Here is a 16,521-nt window from a genome sequence, read left to right as displayed (position 1 = left end):
CAGCTGGCACAAGAATATTAAAATGGGCCTATTTAATATATCTAAAACACTAACAATGCTTTTGTTTAAATCCGTTTTCTGTGCCGGTTCAATCTAAGTTTTGGCTATACCAGAGGAGGTTTTTGTGCTGCAATATAGAGTTTAGGAAGAGGAATCTCAGATGCAGTGTATTTTAAATGTAGAGCTAATAATGTTTTTTTAAATTTAACTGACCTCCAATTTGTTTCTTCAAATACCCTTGGCATATTGTGCTATTTAGAGGTTTCCATTTATAATTTAGTATTAATTAGCTGAGGCACGCTCCCTTAGGGCAGGAAAAACTATTTCCCATATATTTAAACAGTCTTATTTTAGGTCTCCTTAATATCACTTTATAGGAGAAGTATGAGGGTTAATCTGATTGATGAGGCTTAAATTAAAACAGTGGAAAATATCCTAGCAGTCTAATACCAAAGTCCCAAGAGTGAACTGAAGGATTTAAAATGATACCTCTGCTTATAGCGTAAGATCTCAAATGTGATCTAGGAAAAATGATCCTTTGGCCTTCAATATGCAAACTCAGGAATTCACCATTCCCTCACTTATTTATTACTTACGTATCCTTTCTTAATGCCTAGACAGTTCTCTATATAAAAACTTTATAATTTCAGGAAAAAACCCCAAGTGAATCTCAGCTTTCTACTTCAGACATAACTAACCTGTTGAGAGCATTACACATCTCTATGGTGACCAGAACAGAAAGTGCCATTGTCATTGGGTATGGCGACTCAAAGACCACACAGTCTACATCTGTGAATTCTGGGTTGTCCTCATTGCACTGTAGGAAGTGACTCTACAACAGAATAAAACAAGCAAGCACTCATTATTTCAACAATGATGATTACCTATTTACAAAAAAATTCAAGTGGGATGGTGCAGCAGTCCAGCACTAGGATTATAAAAGCCTGTGCCTATAGAGGCCGACATCAGGAAGAATTACTTTTGACTTCATCTCTGATTCAAACAATTCACATAAATTTGATATGTACAGAAATCTTCCCATAAAAAGACATCTATTTCCTTCAAAAACAGTTTAAAGAAAGTGTTTTGTATTCTACCTTTCGCTTTTTATAGCTATTAACTCTGAATAAGCAGGATTATTTAATACAATTAAAGACGGTCCTTCTGCAGCTATTCTTTGAAATGAAAATGTACAGCATACAGTAAGTACCAACATATTATGTTACGCTCAGTAGGCATTTATATATTTTTGCAGGTTTTCTAAAGTAAATTAAACTGAACAATACCAGCTGGTAATAGGTTACTCTTGGGCCACCATCAGCAGCAATGAACCACCATGCAGCAGCACCCACTGTCGCAGCTCCAACGTAACCTTAAAGAAAAGGGACGCAGTTTGTTTTTCTATATTATGAATAGTACGTATGACACAGTCTTGTTAACCTCACTTGAACTTCCTCCTCCACCATCACTTGGGCACACACATACACAATGTAGCCTTTGCCCATTTCCCGTAGAAGGAATCTGCTTTTAAACTGCCAAGTCACCATAATTGGAATCTGTCCAACTGTAAAGATTTTATGTGTTTATTGTAATTTAGGGCATACAGAGAATTCAACCATGGTCGTGGCTCTGGAAAGTGATAGTAAACATTTAATATATTTAGCAGAAAATAAATCCTAACTTCTCACTTTCCAAAAAACAAACAAACAAAAAAATGCATGAGTAATTAACTCAGTTCTACAGAGACAAAGTACAAATATGAATGTGCTGCAGAACAATTTGGTTAGAGATTCATGACGGATTTGGCCAAACCATTGTCATTTGCTGATTAAAAAAAAAAAAAAAAAAAGGTTCTAGATACCAGGTGGGTGGCCTTCTGCTCCAATCTCTTTTACAAGCCATGCAAGCTTCTAATTACTTACCATTGTTGTATGTAAAGTAAATAAGGTTTTTAAAATGTTTAAGAAACTTCATTTTAAATTAAATTAAAATGCAGAGCCTCCCGGGCCGGTGGCCAGGACCCGGGCAGTGTGAGTGCCACTGAAAATCGGCTTGCGTGCCGCCTTCGGCACATGTGCCATAGGTTGCCTACCCCTGGCCTAAAACATAACTGAAGACCATATAAATTCCATGCAAGTTCCAGATCAAGTTCCTACAAGTCATTCTACATGTACAAAAAGTTAAAGAAAAGCTAGTGAGCTACTTACATCCAATTGCCAGGTAACGGAAGAAGAGCCATCCGCTGATCAGGGGCTCTTTAGGATTACGGGGCGGCTTATCCATGATGTCTAAATCGGGAGGATTGAAGCCCAGAGCAGTGGCAGGGAGACCATCCGTTACAAGATTTACCCATAACAGCTGGACGGGAATTAAAGCTTCAGGGAAGCCCAGAGCAGCAGTCAAGAAGATACTACAAAAAAGAACAAGTACAAAATTGTCCTTAGCCATGTTAAACCAAACATATGATAAATACTCATCTATGTTTAGTTTTTAAATAATTCTGTTCCTTATTAACTGGCAAGGAAAAATTATGCGGTGTGACATTGCAACATCTATTTAATATTGGAAGCTAAATATTCACATTGAGATAGCTAGGAATGTACATGCATTTTATAGCCAAGAGTAATTGAATAATGTTTAAAGTAGGTGCATTTTGTTTTGGTAGACTGAGGAGCTTTATTACTCTCTACCAGAGTAACCCTCACAAAGCATTAGGCTGCTTTCCGGAGTACTTGGAGGATATTGCTTCTACAGATCTATGCTCTTTGAGTTGAATGGTAAAACAAATGGACCTGATGGAGCATTAAAAAGCAGTTTTCACCTAGTGGAGCCCTTGGAAAAAGGAGAGTCTTATGGCTTAAATACAAAAATGGGACTCAGGAGATCTGGGCTCTATCCCTGGCTCTGCCACCAACTCACTCCGTGGTCTTGGGAAAGAGTCAACTTGTGTGTTCGATTTCCCAACTAGTAGAATGTGGATTTGTCTATTTCAAAGGCATCTTGCCCAAACGAAGCATTAAGGACCTATATTAGTGGACATGACAGTCTCAAAACTAGAATTTGGGAAACATTCATTATTTCTTTGAAATATTTAACATCTGAATAGAATTTTCTCAAAACATAATGAATATATAATGAATTCCCTTGAGGATTGCAATGCATATAAATACTTATCTCTTTTAAACATAGTTATTACTTCTAATAAACCTCTGTTCCCCAAATAGCATCTGGCAATATTATAAGTTAAAACTGACCAGCTTCCATTACAGAAGTGCAAAATTAAAACAGAACAACTTCTTAAAACTTACCAAACAACTTCTCCAACATTGGAAGAGATGAGATAACGGATAAACTGTTTCATGTTGTTGTAGATGGCTCGCCCTTCTTCCACAGCCGCTACGATGGTTGAGAAGTTGTCATCAGCCAAGACCATTTCAGAAGCAGTTTTAGCTACTGCAGTACCTGACCCCATAGCAATCCCAATTTCTGCTTTCTTCAGTGCAGGGGCATCATTTACACCATCACCAGTCTAAAATACAAAGAAAACATGGGCACTTATATGCGGGGACTAGAAGAGGATTTTACACAGGGGGCAAAAATCTAAAGTGGGTGAGTAAGGAGGTGCAGAATTGAGATGGGGCTTTAAGGTGAAGGACAGGAAGTTTAAACTTGATTGAACTGACAGGCACAGAAGATGGCCTGAGTAGCAACAGTGTTTCCAATGCTGTTATTCTGATTATGCCTATTGTAATGTTCACATGTTGATTGTGCGCGCACGCACACACACACAGTGTAACTAGTTGAGACATTGATTGCTGAAGTGCAAGGAGACTGGGTTCAAGAGAAACCTCTCTATTTACTCCACCCAAACATCCACAATCAAGGGGACCATTACACAATATTCCTTGCTTGTCTAACAAAATTGACTCGGAGGTCAACTATCTTAGTTCTTCAGGCTATACACTTAGGTGCCCAAACCAAAAGAGAGTTTGCGGATTTTCCACCTCTTACTCTAATTAGGCTGAAGATAAGAAGTTTCTGCCTTAGGGAGATGGCAGTGCCTTTGATTTATAGTCCCAAGTGATCAGAGGTGTGCTCAGATGCTTGGGGGGAAGGAAGGAAGGAAAAAGGCCAATTCTACCAACTGGGTAAATTACAAGTACCATATTTTGTCGAGGTTTTGGTGTGAACCAGTAAGATATTTCTGATGCTGAACTATGCCCACATGATTACTTAAAAATAAGGTATTTTCTGAACAGTGCACTGCTGAACATTTCTAAAAAATGGATTGAGCAATTGATGAAAGCTATCACTAGTTGGGTGAAAACTGATTCTAATTTTTCAGGCTCCAATACATACAATCATTTATCAATTGTCCTAGGAAAAATACAAGGGGTGGTCCCTCAAAGGTTAAGAGCATAAGAACGGCCATACTGGGTCAGACCAAAAGTTCATCTAGCCCCGTATCCTGTTGTCCGTTAGTGGCCAATGCCAGGTGCTCCAGAGGGAATGAACAGAACAGGGAGTCATCAAGTGATCCATCCCTGTCAGCCATTCCCAGCTTCTTGCATCCACCATCTCTGCCCATCCTGGCTAAGAGCCATTGATGGACCTATCTTCCATGAATTTATCTAGTTCTTTTTTGAACCCTGTTATAGTCTTGACCTTCACAACATCCTCTGGCAAGGAGTTCCACAGGTTGACTGTGCGTTGTGTGAAAAAAATACTTCCTTTTGTTTTAAATTTGCTGCCTATTAATTTCATTTGGTAGCCCCTAGTTCTTGTGTTATGAGAAGGAGTAAACAACACTTCCTTATTTACTTTCTTCACACCAGTCATGATTTTATAGACCTCTATCATATCCCCAGTCATCTCTTTTCTAAGCTGAAAAAGTCCCAGTCTTATTAATCTCTCCTCATATAGCAGCCGTTCCATACCCCTAATAATTTTTGTTGCCCTTTTCTGAACCTTTTCCAAGTCCAATATATATCTTTTTCGAGATGGGGTGACCACATCTGCATGCAGTATTCAAGATGTGTGTTTACCATGGATTTATATAGAGGCAATACGATATTTTGTGTCTTATTATCTCTCTCTCTCAATGATTCCTAACATTTGTTCACTTAGAGTTCCTTTTGTAGCTCTTCGCAGTCTGGCTGGGAGTTAACCATCTTGAGTAGTTTTGTATCATCTACGAATTTTGCCACCTCACTGATTATTCCTGATTATTTATGAATATGTTAAATAGGACTGGGCCCTGTACAGACCCCTGAGGGACACCACTATTTACCTCTCTCCATTCTGAAAACTGACCATTTATTCCTACCCTTTGTTTCCTATCTTTTAAACGGTGATCAATCCATGAGAAAACCTTCCCTCTTATCCCATGACTGCTTACTTTGCTTAAGAGCTTTTGGTGAGGGACCTTGTCAAAGGCTTTCTGAAAATCTAAATTCACTATATCCACTGGATCCCCTTGTCCACATGCTTGTTGACCCCCTCAAAGAATTCTAGTAGATTGGTGAGGCGTGATTTCCCTTTACAAAAACTACGCTGACTATTCCCCAACAAATTATGTTCACCTATGTGTCTGACAATTTTATTCTTGACTACAGTTTCAACCAGTTTGCCCGGTACTGAAGTCAGACTTACCAGCCTGTAATTGCCGATCTTAAAAGAAAATAACTGAAATTTGTCAGATTGACGGGATATAATTTGTTTTAAAAGTAAAATCTCATTTACAAGCCATGCAAGCTTCTAATTACTTACCATAGCCGTGATCTCATCGAAAGACTGGAGGAACTCAACAATCTTAGACTTATGGGAAGGCTCTACACGGGCAAAGCAACGAGCATGTAGGCAAGCATCCCTCTGGACAGCTGGGGAAAGTTCATCAAACTCACGTCCAGTAAAGGCTTTTGAAGAAACATCCTCATCTTCTCCAAAGATACCAATACGACGACAAATGGCTACTGCTGTGCCCTTATTGTCACCAGTAATCATAATAACACGAATACCAGCTTTCCTACACAACTTTATGGATGAGGCTACTTCAGTTCTTGGGGGATCCAGCATACCCACACAGCCAACAAAGGTCAAATTGGTCTGAAACAGGAGGACATTGAGCTTTAGCACAAAATATTAGGAGACGCTTTTATTTCTTTAGTAGGCCAGTACACAAATCATTTTCACAAGCCAAAGTAGTTCAAACATTAGTTTATAAGAGGAAAATAGCATTTTTATCCTACAGTATCCAACAATTTTAAATTCAGGCCTTTATAAACTTGCATGCCACCCCCCACCAACCCTCCCTCGCTGTTTGTTCAAAACTAGTATGTGACAAGGTTCAGTAAGCATGCCATGCACATCAAGTCAGATTTTCCCCCACTTATGGGGCTCTTCCTGACTCATCTCTGTATTTCAGCATACTCAGTCTTCATGGTATCTTGCCTCAAAATGTTCATTTCTTGTACTACGGTCTGAATCCAGACCATTTTGAAAAGCAGACTACAAGAGACACTGAGAAAGAAGAGGAACTGAAACACAACTGGGAATGTTTTGTCTCTGTAATCCTGACTTTGTTCTAGTGCAGCATGTTATGCAGCATCCTCTGGTTCTGAAACATAACACTGAGAAGAGTCTCAATGAGTTAAGCATATGGAGCAACTTAAAGTGTGGTTCTACCCTGAGAAGTGACTAAAAATGGCATTCTGCATTTCCAAATGTATTATGTCTCTTTGCCTTCAGCTTAAAAGTGCTCAGTTCACAAGTTAAAAGGTGATCTAACTGCCAGCCTTGCAGATTCCACCTGCACTCAGAGTCAAGTCTTTCCTTCTCAGGCATACTGCTAGCAAGAGATTCTCCAAGCCAAATAATCTGCAACTTCCACTGTCTTCAAAAATGAATTCCTTGTTATACATGTAATTGTATTGAAATATAACGGAGTTGTTCAGATAATTGAGGGCAGAATCTTTACAAATGAAAATACGAGAGAAGGGAAAGAACCCAGCTTGACCATCAGATTCCAAGGTGAGTTTGCAGGACAGGCAATTAGGAAACACTTGTAATCTGACCAAAGAAGAGCTTAAAGCCGTGGTTCCCAAACTGTGGAGCATTTCCCCCCTGGGGGCGAGGGAAAAGCAGGGCACAGAGGAATGTTCGGAGCAGGTGCGGCAGGGCCCAAGCCAGCCCCCATGGGGGGCAGGAAGGAAGTGCCCCTCAGCCCTGCTCTGCCCACAGCCCTGGCCCCCGCTCTCAGCTCCCAGGGGGGAGTGACAAAAAGTTTGGGGACCACTGGCTTAAAGTAATTGAAGCAGAATACACAATTTCCCCAGTGCTATTTTTTATAAAATTACTTTTTCCAGAACCAAAATTTAAAGAGAGTCTCAGATACTATGTTGATGAGAACTATAGGTAGTTAGGGAAATATATGTATTCTGCACCACAACATTGGCATTAATTGCAAAAGACCAGCCTGAATGGCACCTTACTAAAAACTTATAATCAAGTGTCTATGTATAGATCAGCCACCAGAAGCACCAAGAACAAATAACTTTTAGTCCAGACTCTGCTGGGGGAGTGATGCCAGGGGGTGGGGGCATTTAAGAACCCAAAGGATGCTCCTAATTTTGGTCCCCTGTATAGCTCGTACAACTTGCTGTTGCTAAGCCAGTGAGCCAGACCACATCTATTAATTCAGAAAAAGCTTCTGAAGTGTTATATTTATGTTTGAAAAGAATCCAACTTGTTAAAAGCATTGCCCTTTACTGTTTTGTCTTCTGAAAAAAATTAACTCAATCTTAATAAAAAAGTCACCACTCTTCCAGAAAAACTGTTGAAACAAAGGAGAGGCAAGCCTTTTACTAAACTAACCTCATAATTAATAAAGTTTGCAGAGTCCTCAAGGTTCATTTCTTCTCTTCTTGGTGGATTGTCATGTGTTGCTAGAGCCAAGCAACGCAATGTGTCTCTACCAGTACCCCACTCTCGAATGACAGTCATGATCTTCTGCTTAATTCCTGGAGTTAACAGTACTTTAGTGCTTCCAACACGAATGTGCGTACACCTGTCAAGTACACCTTCAGGAGCACCCTACAGGAGCAAAGCAAGAAATGAGCAGCAAGAAATGAGCAAATTTGCTCTCCATCACAGAATCATTTCACACAAGATAAGAAACAGTCCATCTCCAAAACTGATAACACTAGGCACACATTTATGCTCATGGTTCAGCTACAATTAATCTAAGCACAACTTCAAGAGTCATGTTACTTTGTAGCCATTTCAAAACTATACTCCTCATATGCTGAACTTGCCTTAACAAACATCTTGCTCATGGATGTCCGGCTCGGTTTGTTTGGAGTACAGTAGACAGACATGGACTTTCTGTCCCTTGAGAATTCCAGAGTGAACTCTTTCTTCATGAGTTGTTTTATGACCTATGAAGGAGACATTATTAATAACATTTCATTCAGATTGCAACAAACAACATAACTGAAATCACATACTGTTTACAGTATTTTGGAAGTACTGACCGAGTTGCAAGCATTTGCACGTTCAATTCTGGAGAGCCCCTTTAATTCTGTGTCAAATACATTCATCTTCTCAACCAGGCAGCTGAGTGCAGTCTCCGTAGCTTCTCCAACCTTTTCATACACTCCCTTAGCCTTCAATTCATTAAAAAAAAAATAAAAAAAAAATATGGAGAATTATTACTGCTATAAAAACCTTGGCCTTTCGCAAGTCACCACAGTGAAATTTCAAGCGATACAATGAATGGAAACTGCAAATCTTGTTGCAGTTCATAATGAAAAACATACAAAGAAATGAGTTTCTCCAAAATGTCAGATTTCCCCCATCTTTTTTCCTCATCTTAAAAGGAAAAAACAGTTTTTGCTACAGTAAAAGCTGTGTTATCCAGCACTTTACCAACCAGAAAGCTCTATAAACCAGCATTTCTGACCTTCACTGAAAGTCCGGTTTATAGTCTGGTTGGCACAGGGCTGGCAGGCTCCCTAACTGGCTCCACATGGCTCTCTAGAAGGGGTGATGTGTCCCTGATGCTCCTAGGCAGAGGAATGGCCACGTGGGGTTCAGAATGCAGGAGGCGGTGTGGGACGCAGGCTCTGGGAGCGAGTTTGAGTGTGGAAGGGGGCTTGGGGCAGGGGGTTGGGACACGGGAGGGGGTGTGGGGTGCCAGATCCGGGTGGCGCTCACCTCGGGCGGCTCCCTGCAAGTGGCAACATATCCCTGCTGCTCCTAGGCAGAGGTGCGGTAAGGCGGATCTGCACACTGTCCCACCCAGTCTTGAGCGCTGGCTCTGCAGCTCCCAGTGGCCTGTCTAACCGTGCCTCCACCTAGGAGCAGCAGGGACATGTCCCTGCTTGCGGGGAGCTGCCAAAAGTGAGTGCCACCCAGATCCAGCACCCCGTCCCACGCCCCAACCGCCTGTCCCCTCCCGCACCCAAACTCCCTCCCCCTCTTAGTTAACTGGATTCTCCACCCCACCCCACACACACTCACTTATTTTTTAAACTTACCAGCACCTCCCATTCTCCCAACATGCTGAACAACAAAGCTTTTACTGTATTTTCCTAATTTATATTTGCAATCTATCATTTCAAGATAGAGATTTAGGACCAGCAGGAAAGCCTAGCAGCAGTGCTTTCTACATTGTTAAGGAGGAGACAGGTCTGAGTTCCAAATTAGTATCACTCTCTTAACTCTAGTTGCTCAACAATGTCCTCTCCAACCAAATAAGGAGTGGCATTAACTGGTTCTTAAGAAACAACGTAGTCTCCCTTAACTAGAAGGATAGTGGTTATAACATTGTGCTTTATAGGTGTTTATATGAGAAATAGAATAGAAAGTCACTAACACCCTGAGAGTTTGCTCAAAAATGTGAGGCACCTCCCAACTTTGGGGAAAGATACAAAGTAAATTAGACAAGAACAAGCATTTAACTTCATTCTGGTTTCCTCTTGTATTGTAAAAAAGGCTGACTTACTTCATTGTAATCCAAAGAAGAATCATTACAAAGTGCACAGATCGTTGCTAGTTCTACAAGGCCATCATATTGATGACATTTAACAAGTTTGTCATCTTTATGCCTGTCAAAAAATAAATACATACATACATAAAAGGACTGGAGTGAAAAGTTACTGAGACAGTTAACTATGCTCTTACATTTCACCCATTTTTTCCTTAGTTAATCCCTCTATATACTGAATGATAGAAAACAATGCAAATTCACTGTTTAGTGAAGATTCTGAAGCAAGGTTCTTTCTCAGCTATAAGACATGGCATTACAGAATTTGTACCAAAGAAACATTTTATCCTGAAAAATGCAAGGCAGAGTTAAAAATGAGAGCACTGTACCTTTAAACTGGGCTTTAAATAAGGAGTAAGGATAAAAATTTCTGGATTTTACTTTATGCTCCTCTTTTCAACAAGGACTTATGTTTTAGTGACATATTTCACCATTTGATGTGAGCCCTTGTAGGAATTATGGCAACAGATTTTTGTTGTTGTTTCTTCCCTGTGTCACTCAGTTTTTAAGATACAATCTACATTTATGGTGCTAAATAAGATAGGAGCAAGGAATGGGTCTAAGAGTTCACAGCTTAAGACAGACAAGACCAAAGACAGGAACAGCTGTGGATCAAAAGTTCAGATAAAAGAAGGTGTGGGAGTATTGATGAGATTCCTGGAAGTACTGTTATAGGGAAGAACTTGAAGGAGAAGACAGGGTGCTTGTTAAATAAGCAGAAGGAGGAGATTTGAAGCTTAGGCAAAAAGGAGTAAAGTAAAAAAGGTGAGAGCTTGAAAAGCAGATAAGCAAGTGTGGGAAAAAGAGGATGATGATGATGATTATTAATAACAAGTTTTACTATGGCTTTTGGAGTACACACACACACACACACACACACACACACACACCCCTCAGATACATTAATGATTTACCTTTACAAGTATTATCTCCATTTTACAGTAAGAAAACAGAGGAACTGAGTTTAAGTGATTTGTAGGAAATTTATAGCAGTGCTGGGAACAGAACACAGACTGGACTAGGATTCTCTCCTGTCAGTTCTTTAATCACAAGACTTTTCTCTTTCTCTCTACTGGAAACTAGAAAATTATTATTTGTTTTCCAGGAGTGACCCACTCCTGATTATGGACATTAGCACCCACTCAAACAGTTTCATAGTGGTATATGACATTAAGAAGATTAATTTTGCAAATGTTAACTTCATATATTAGAGCTACATCCCCTCTTTACTCTTCATGCTTAGATATTCATGTTAGAATGGTATTACTTACAGAGCCTTATTTTATACAACAACATCAGCATACCTCTAGGTTAGCATGAAATAATCACTGAGGCATTATGACAATTACTTCTGGTACTTTTTTTTTTTTTTTTTTTTTTGAGAGATAAGCCAGTGAATACTGACTACCCCCAAACAGAGGCTGTCCACCAGCATGGGTCCATTTTTCTCCTGTGTGTTTCATTTGGAAAAACAGACTACTGCTACATAGTACAACATATACTGTAAACACACAGCAAATACAGCTACATAAGTTTTCTTCCAGTTATTTTGTAGTACTATAAATTAGACAAATACTGGAACCTGTTGCTGTATACCAGATAAATAACCAGAAGTGCATATTTAAAAAACAATCTAAATCTAAATGTAATGTGTCATTCCTTGTTAAATATTTTGTATATTAAGTTACAGTTATACAAATATATACTAAATTCCCTTTTTGGGAATTTAGTATAGATGTAACAAGAATTTGTGTTATTAATTACTTCAAATTCTCTCAGCCCTCCTAATTTTCATTTCACATTTTACCTGTCATTGGTTATGCTCTTTTCTATGGTCTTCATTTGGATTGGATTTCTATTTTCTGAGGATAACTGTTTGGATAACCTCTGGAACCTTGTCATTTAACAGTACTGTTTTTTCTTGCCTTACTCTTCCCTGTGTTTCCGAGATTCAGTCATGATATGCACATGTAGCCTCTGTGCAGAGTCTAGGGCACTTTAAGTTACTCACTTTTGACTTTAGGCTCTTAGATTAGTGAAGGAGATTTCAAAAAAGAGAGAAATTTAAAGTTCAGCGTCAAAGTGACAGTTTTTGGCATGATCACTCCCTCAAGGATAGTGAAGGTGTGCATAGGCCATCTACACTGGTGCAGAATGAAGTGTACAGAATAAGGTTTAATCAGAAATGGTATGGGGCAACCAGAGACAAGAGGAGTATTACATATTAATATTTTGGCTGCATAGTCAATTCCATTAGAAAAACTGGTTCTAACTGATTCTACTGTTCCAATAGAAAATTTATATGTTGCTTTTGAATTCATACTCTCAATGCATTTATTTTTATACATTTTTTGAGCTTTCAGAAAGTGCTAATGTGTTTCCTGAGATAGAGAAACTTCATGAAGTACCAAGACTTGTTTTTTGTTTGTTACTTACTATAAATTAGGTCATTTGTACATTAACTTTCATAAGTGCCTCTTTCCATCCACCTAAATGGAAAATAATGGTTTCCTAGCCCTTAAAACAAAAAACCCCCAAAAACTAATTCTTGACTTACATAGGAATGATTTTATTATTTTGATGTACTGGAGAATTATTTCCTTTAAAAATATTTTAAATCCAATGTGAAGTCGGTCAGTTATTGATCCAAATGGTTATACACCACACACCCCACACAAACAAGCAAACAAAAAACCCAGTGGACTGAATGACTAAATCCACTCTAAGCAAAGATGAAGATTATCAATTTTGCTTAAGGACCTGAGGATTCAGCTATCAGAATTTTTTATGACAAGGTGACATACTGTAGCACTATGAAATGCACAAGAACAGTATCCTACCTGAGCTTTCTCAAGGACTCAGTAAACAAAATATGGAATTATGATTATATTTTATTAAAAAGGCCTGACATAAATTGATGACCTATGTTAACATTCCATATTTACTGACTGGTATTGAGTAAGTGTAAATAGACGTACTTATATGAAAAGGAAATTGCTACAAAGTCTTTTGGATGGCCCAAAATAACCTATTTCTTGACATGGAAATTCCAAGTCTTATTTGCAAATTAACTTTTAAACAAAAAAGAAAATTTAAGAATTAAGAATTCTAAATTTGAGAACTCTATTCACTGCTGTGAGGATTATCATTACGGACATTGCTCAAAACCTATTGACTTTTTGGAGCAACATATGCCAAACCTCAAACAGTAAAGAGATGTTTAAAGTATATATTTCAACTCACTGCACAGGGAAATTTTTTAAATAAATCCTCAGAAATTAAAATATATCCGAAAAAGGATCCTCTCCCCGCCCCCAGAAGAAGGAGTTATTTATTACAGCTCCTTTTCTCAATTTTTCTCTGATGAAAGATATTTTCTCTCTGGGGTGCAATCCTAGGATTCTCAGAATTCTAAGGATAAAAAGAAAAAAAATCTCCATCCCACTAGTGTAACCTTATGTTTATTAACATTCCACTGGAGACGATAAAGCTATCAGCCTTTTCAAAAAAGTCAGTGGTTTAGAGAAGTGTTTAACCTTTTTGATATCAGGGACCAGCTTGCTGCCTTCATAAACTGTGTCAGGGAGATCTCAGGGACCAGAGCCAGTCCATGGACCAGTTGTTGAGAAACACTGGTTTACAGCATACAACCTTAGAAAAAAACCAAAGCTACTGTAGATACAAAGTAAGGGACCAATCCTTAAGCACTGATCTACAGCGTTCAAAGGGTATTGCAGGTCCTGAGTATCTATTCTAATCTGGCTTGAAAAAGGTGAATTCCAGAACAGAATGCAACCCAAAGAGTCAATGAATTCCTCAACTGTCTTCATAGGGGGCAATACTATTTGAGAGATTACAAGAATTTAAGATCTAGGTTTAAACAGGTGACTATAACTTCCATAAAGGAATGGAAATGTAGGTCCCATGCAGGATCATTGAAAGATATTTATTAAACTACTAAAATCTTTCAAAAAACCTAAATCTAGAAAGCTTTCAGCAAGATAAATCCCACAACCCTAATTCATCATTTCCAGAAGATTAGTTATCAAGTGAACGATGTCAAAAAACGTATATTTTAAGGATGCTTCATTAGATTTAGGCTTTGCAGAATTTAACTTCTTTTCAGTAAGTTATATTCTAGGCTAAAACAGGTTGTCTCTAACCTCAAATTTATATTCACAATGGTTGAGAAACTTTGATACATTAACAAACGTTATCAGATACTTTAGTATACTGAGCTGCCTATCAGTATGTACATGTACAACCAATGGATAAATTGGCAGACATTTAACATGAATGAAGTACTTACACTTCTCCCATGGGAGCATATGTTGACCCTGTTACTGTAAATTCATTCAGGGAACAGGTATCTCCTTCTACTCTGTCCAGGACGAAGACCTGTAAGAAAAAAAAAAGTGTTTTAAAATATTACATTAATATAATCAGACACTAAAGTTAAATGGACTAAAATCAGTTTGAATTTGTCACATTATATATACACACAAGTCAAAATTTAAGAAGGAGCAATCAGTTCACAGAAAAGCTAAGAGACAGGCAGAAAGGACAGAAACCGATTGTAAAATTTATCCTTGACTACATAATTTGTATTTGCTCCAGATATTTAACCATGTGTGCAAGCAACACTAGTCTGTTATGCAAGCCAGGATTGTTAGTCTATCAACTGTGGGAACAGTGGAGCAAGTTGATCAAAAGGGCTAAAAGTGACTGGCCCAACACAAACTGCCTGACCTAGTCCTGTGCCCAGGTGATAATTCTAATTCTAGCAGAAGATCTTTCTGGAGGTATGAATTTATGTATCTGAAGCCTAGGAACAGATATCAATTTTCTATGAATTTGTTAAAAAGCACAATAGTCCCAAGGCAAGAAAAAAAATAACCACTTTGAAGACCGGAGTGGATTTATCTGTACAGACCATATCAGGTAAGACAGAATCACAAAGTACTTCAGAGCAGTAAGGTCTGCTTCTAGATATCAGAGACTAAGAGAATTCAGGTAATGTCTGACTCCAGGGAAGTGACCCTTTCCTATGAGCCTTTGAGTAAGAGCATTCCTATCTTCAGCTTTTTACTAAAGAAATTTGTTTCCAGTGTATTACAGTGTTGGAGGGCAATCAAATAGCTCAAGTACCCCTGCAACATACAATGGAGCGTAATTTCTAAAGTAGAGGAATAAACAAGTGTTTGAGGGATGCAGATACACCCCCCCGGACTCAGTCATCTGCATCCTTTAATCCTGTTTCTACAGCAGAGGAGCCACAGGCAGAACCAAAAATCAGACAAGGGGTCAAAAAATCTAGTGCCTGAAGTTCTGATATTCCAAAATGACAAATGCCGTTTGATAAACTACCCAGCTGATAGAGTGGTCATGGTGGAGAAACAAGAGTCATTCCTTTGTAGATCTGAAGTAATAGTATAGAATTGTGGAAAAATGTGATTGTAACTGGTTACATAATATATTACATAATTGGCACCATTATATGAACCAGTCACAAACCTTCCCACAAAGTCATGCCATTATATATACACGTCAGTGAAACAGAACATTGACTGCTTAACTGTTTTTAATCTAAAAAGTTAGTCATGTTTCAGTAATGTCTCGTTTTTACTTTATCTACTCTACGCTGCATTTCAGTTAAGCCTCTAATCCCATTGGTAGAAAAAAACGAAGTCTTAACAACGAGATAGTCAATAACTGCTCTTCATGATGGCTGAAAATTATACAAAATACTTAAAATTCAGAAGGCACAAAGGTGGGTGAATTTAAAAGTCACTCCAGAGAATATGAAACTGCATCAGACTGAAAAGACAGTAACTCTTGTCCTAAATCTTTGTCATACAAACCTTTAAATTCCTACAAACACGTATGGGCTACAATTCAGCAACAGCACACTATATAGAAGATATAAATCTCACATGGAATTACCATGGCAAGGCTTCTTGAAAAGCTAAGCATAGTGCCTCCTTAAGTGAAGCCAGAGGTAGCAGTACCGCTTGTTTGCCATACTTTAATGTAGATAAGTTTCAGTTGCAAAATTAATATTTTGACTCTTCTGAAAACATGAATGAATCATGGTGCATAGGCTCCAAAATACTCAGCTTTCTAAATATAAGAAAGGACTCATAATTGCATTCCAAAAGAAACCTTTATAAATGAATCTGAAAGTATCTGGATGTTCTTAAGAACACGGAAGTGCTCTGCTTTTTGGCACCTGAGTGATGAAATGATCCCTATGAAGGCTAGGGCAGTTATGCAATACCACTGCAAGTAACCTCCTCCAGAATACTAATGAGCAGCTGCTTTGTCTCTCTTAGCTCTATACACTACAATACTTAACTCTGTGTAGGACTAGCAATCTTTTTTAAAAAGACAGGAAGAAAAACCTGCCATTAATCAAGTGAGAATAAATAGAATAATGTTTAAGAGGGGTTTTTTTTGGGGGAGGGGGGGGGGAAGGG

At 38.5% G+C, this 16,521-nt stretch overlaps 1 protein-coding gene across 3 annotated transcripts in view; it reads right to left on the bottom strand.

Moving 5' to 3' along the window:
- ATP2A2 (ATPase sarcoplasmic/endoplasmic reticulum Ca2+ transporting 2) overlaps positions 1 to 16,521 on the bottom strand; it is a 74,375-nt gene that overhangs the window by 10,181 nt on the left and 47,673 nt on the right. For all 3 annotated transcript variants that reach the window (XM_044989545.1, XM_044989546.1, XR_006573838.1), the window contains 10 exons: positions 14,355 to 14,443; positions 10,004 to 10,106; positions 8,532 to 8,663; positions 8,313 to 8,435; positions 7,873 to 8,091; positions 5,770 to 6,105; positions 3,309 to 3,529; positions 2,208 to 2,410; positions 1,287 to 1,372; positions 699 to 832 (listed from right to left, as the gene is read on the bottom strand). In XM_044989545.1, coding sequence (XP_044845480.1) covers positions 699 to 832; positions 1,287 to 1,372; positions 2,208 to 2,410; positions 3,309 to 3,529; positions 5,770 to 6,105; positions 7,873 to 8,091; positions 8,313 to 8,435; positions 8,532 to 8,663; positions 10,004 to 10,106; positions 14,355 to 14,443 — 1,646 coding nt within the window. The remainder of the gene's footprint in view (positions 1 to 698; positions 833 to 1,286; positions 1,373 to 2,207; positions 2,411 to 3,308; positions 3,530 to 5,769; positions 6,106 to 7,872; positions 8,092 to 8,312; positions 8,436 to 8,531; positions 8,664 to 10,003; positions 10,107 to 14,354; positions 14,444 to 16,521) is intronic.

The sequence above is a fragment of the Mauremys mutica genome, chromosome 16 (assembly GCF_020497125.1).
Source record: "Mauremys mutica isolate MM-2020 ecotype Southern chromosome 16, ASM2049712v1, whole genome shotgun sequence".
Taxonomy (NCBI): Eukaryota; Metazoa; Chordata; order Testudines; family Geoemydidae; genus Mauremys; species Mauremys mutica.
The sequence above is the reverse complement of the archived record's forward strand: the minus strand, read 5'-3'. Positions and strand labels throughout refer to the sequence as shown.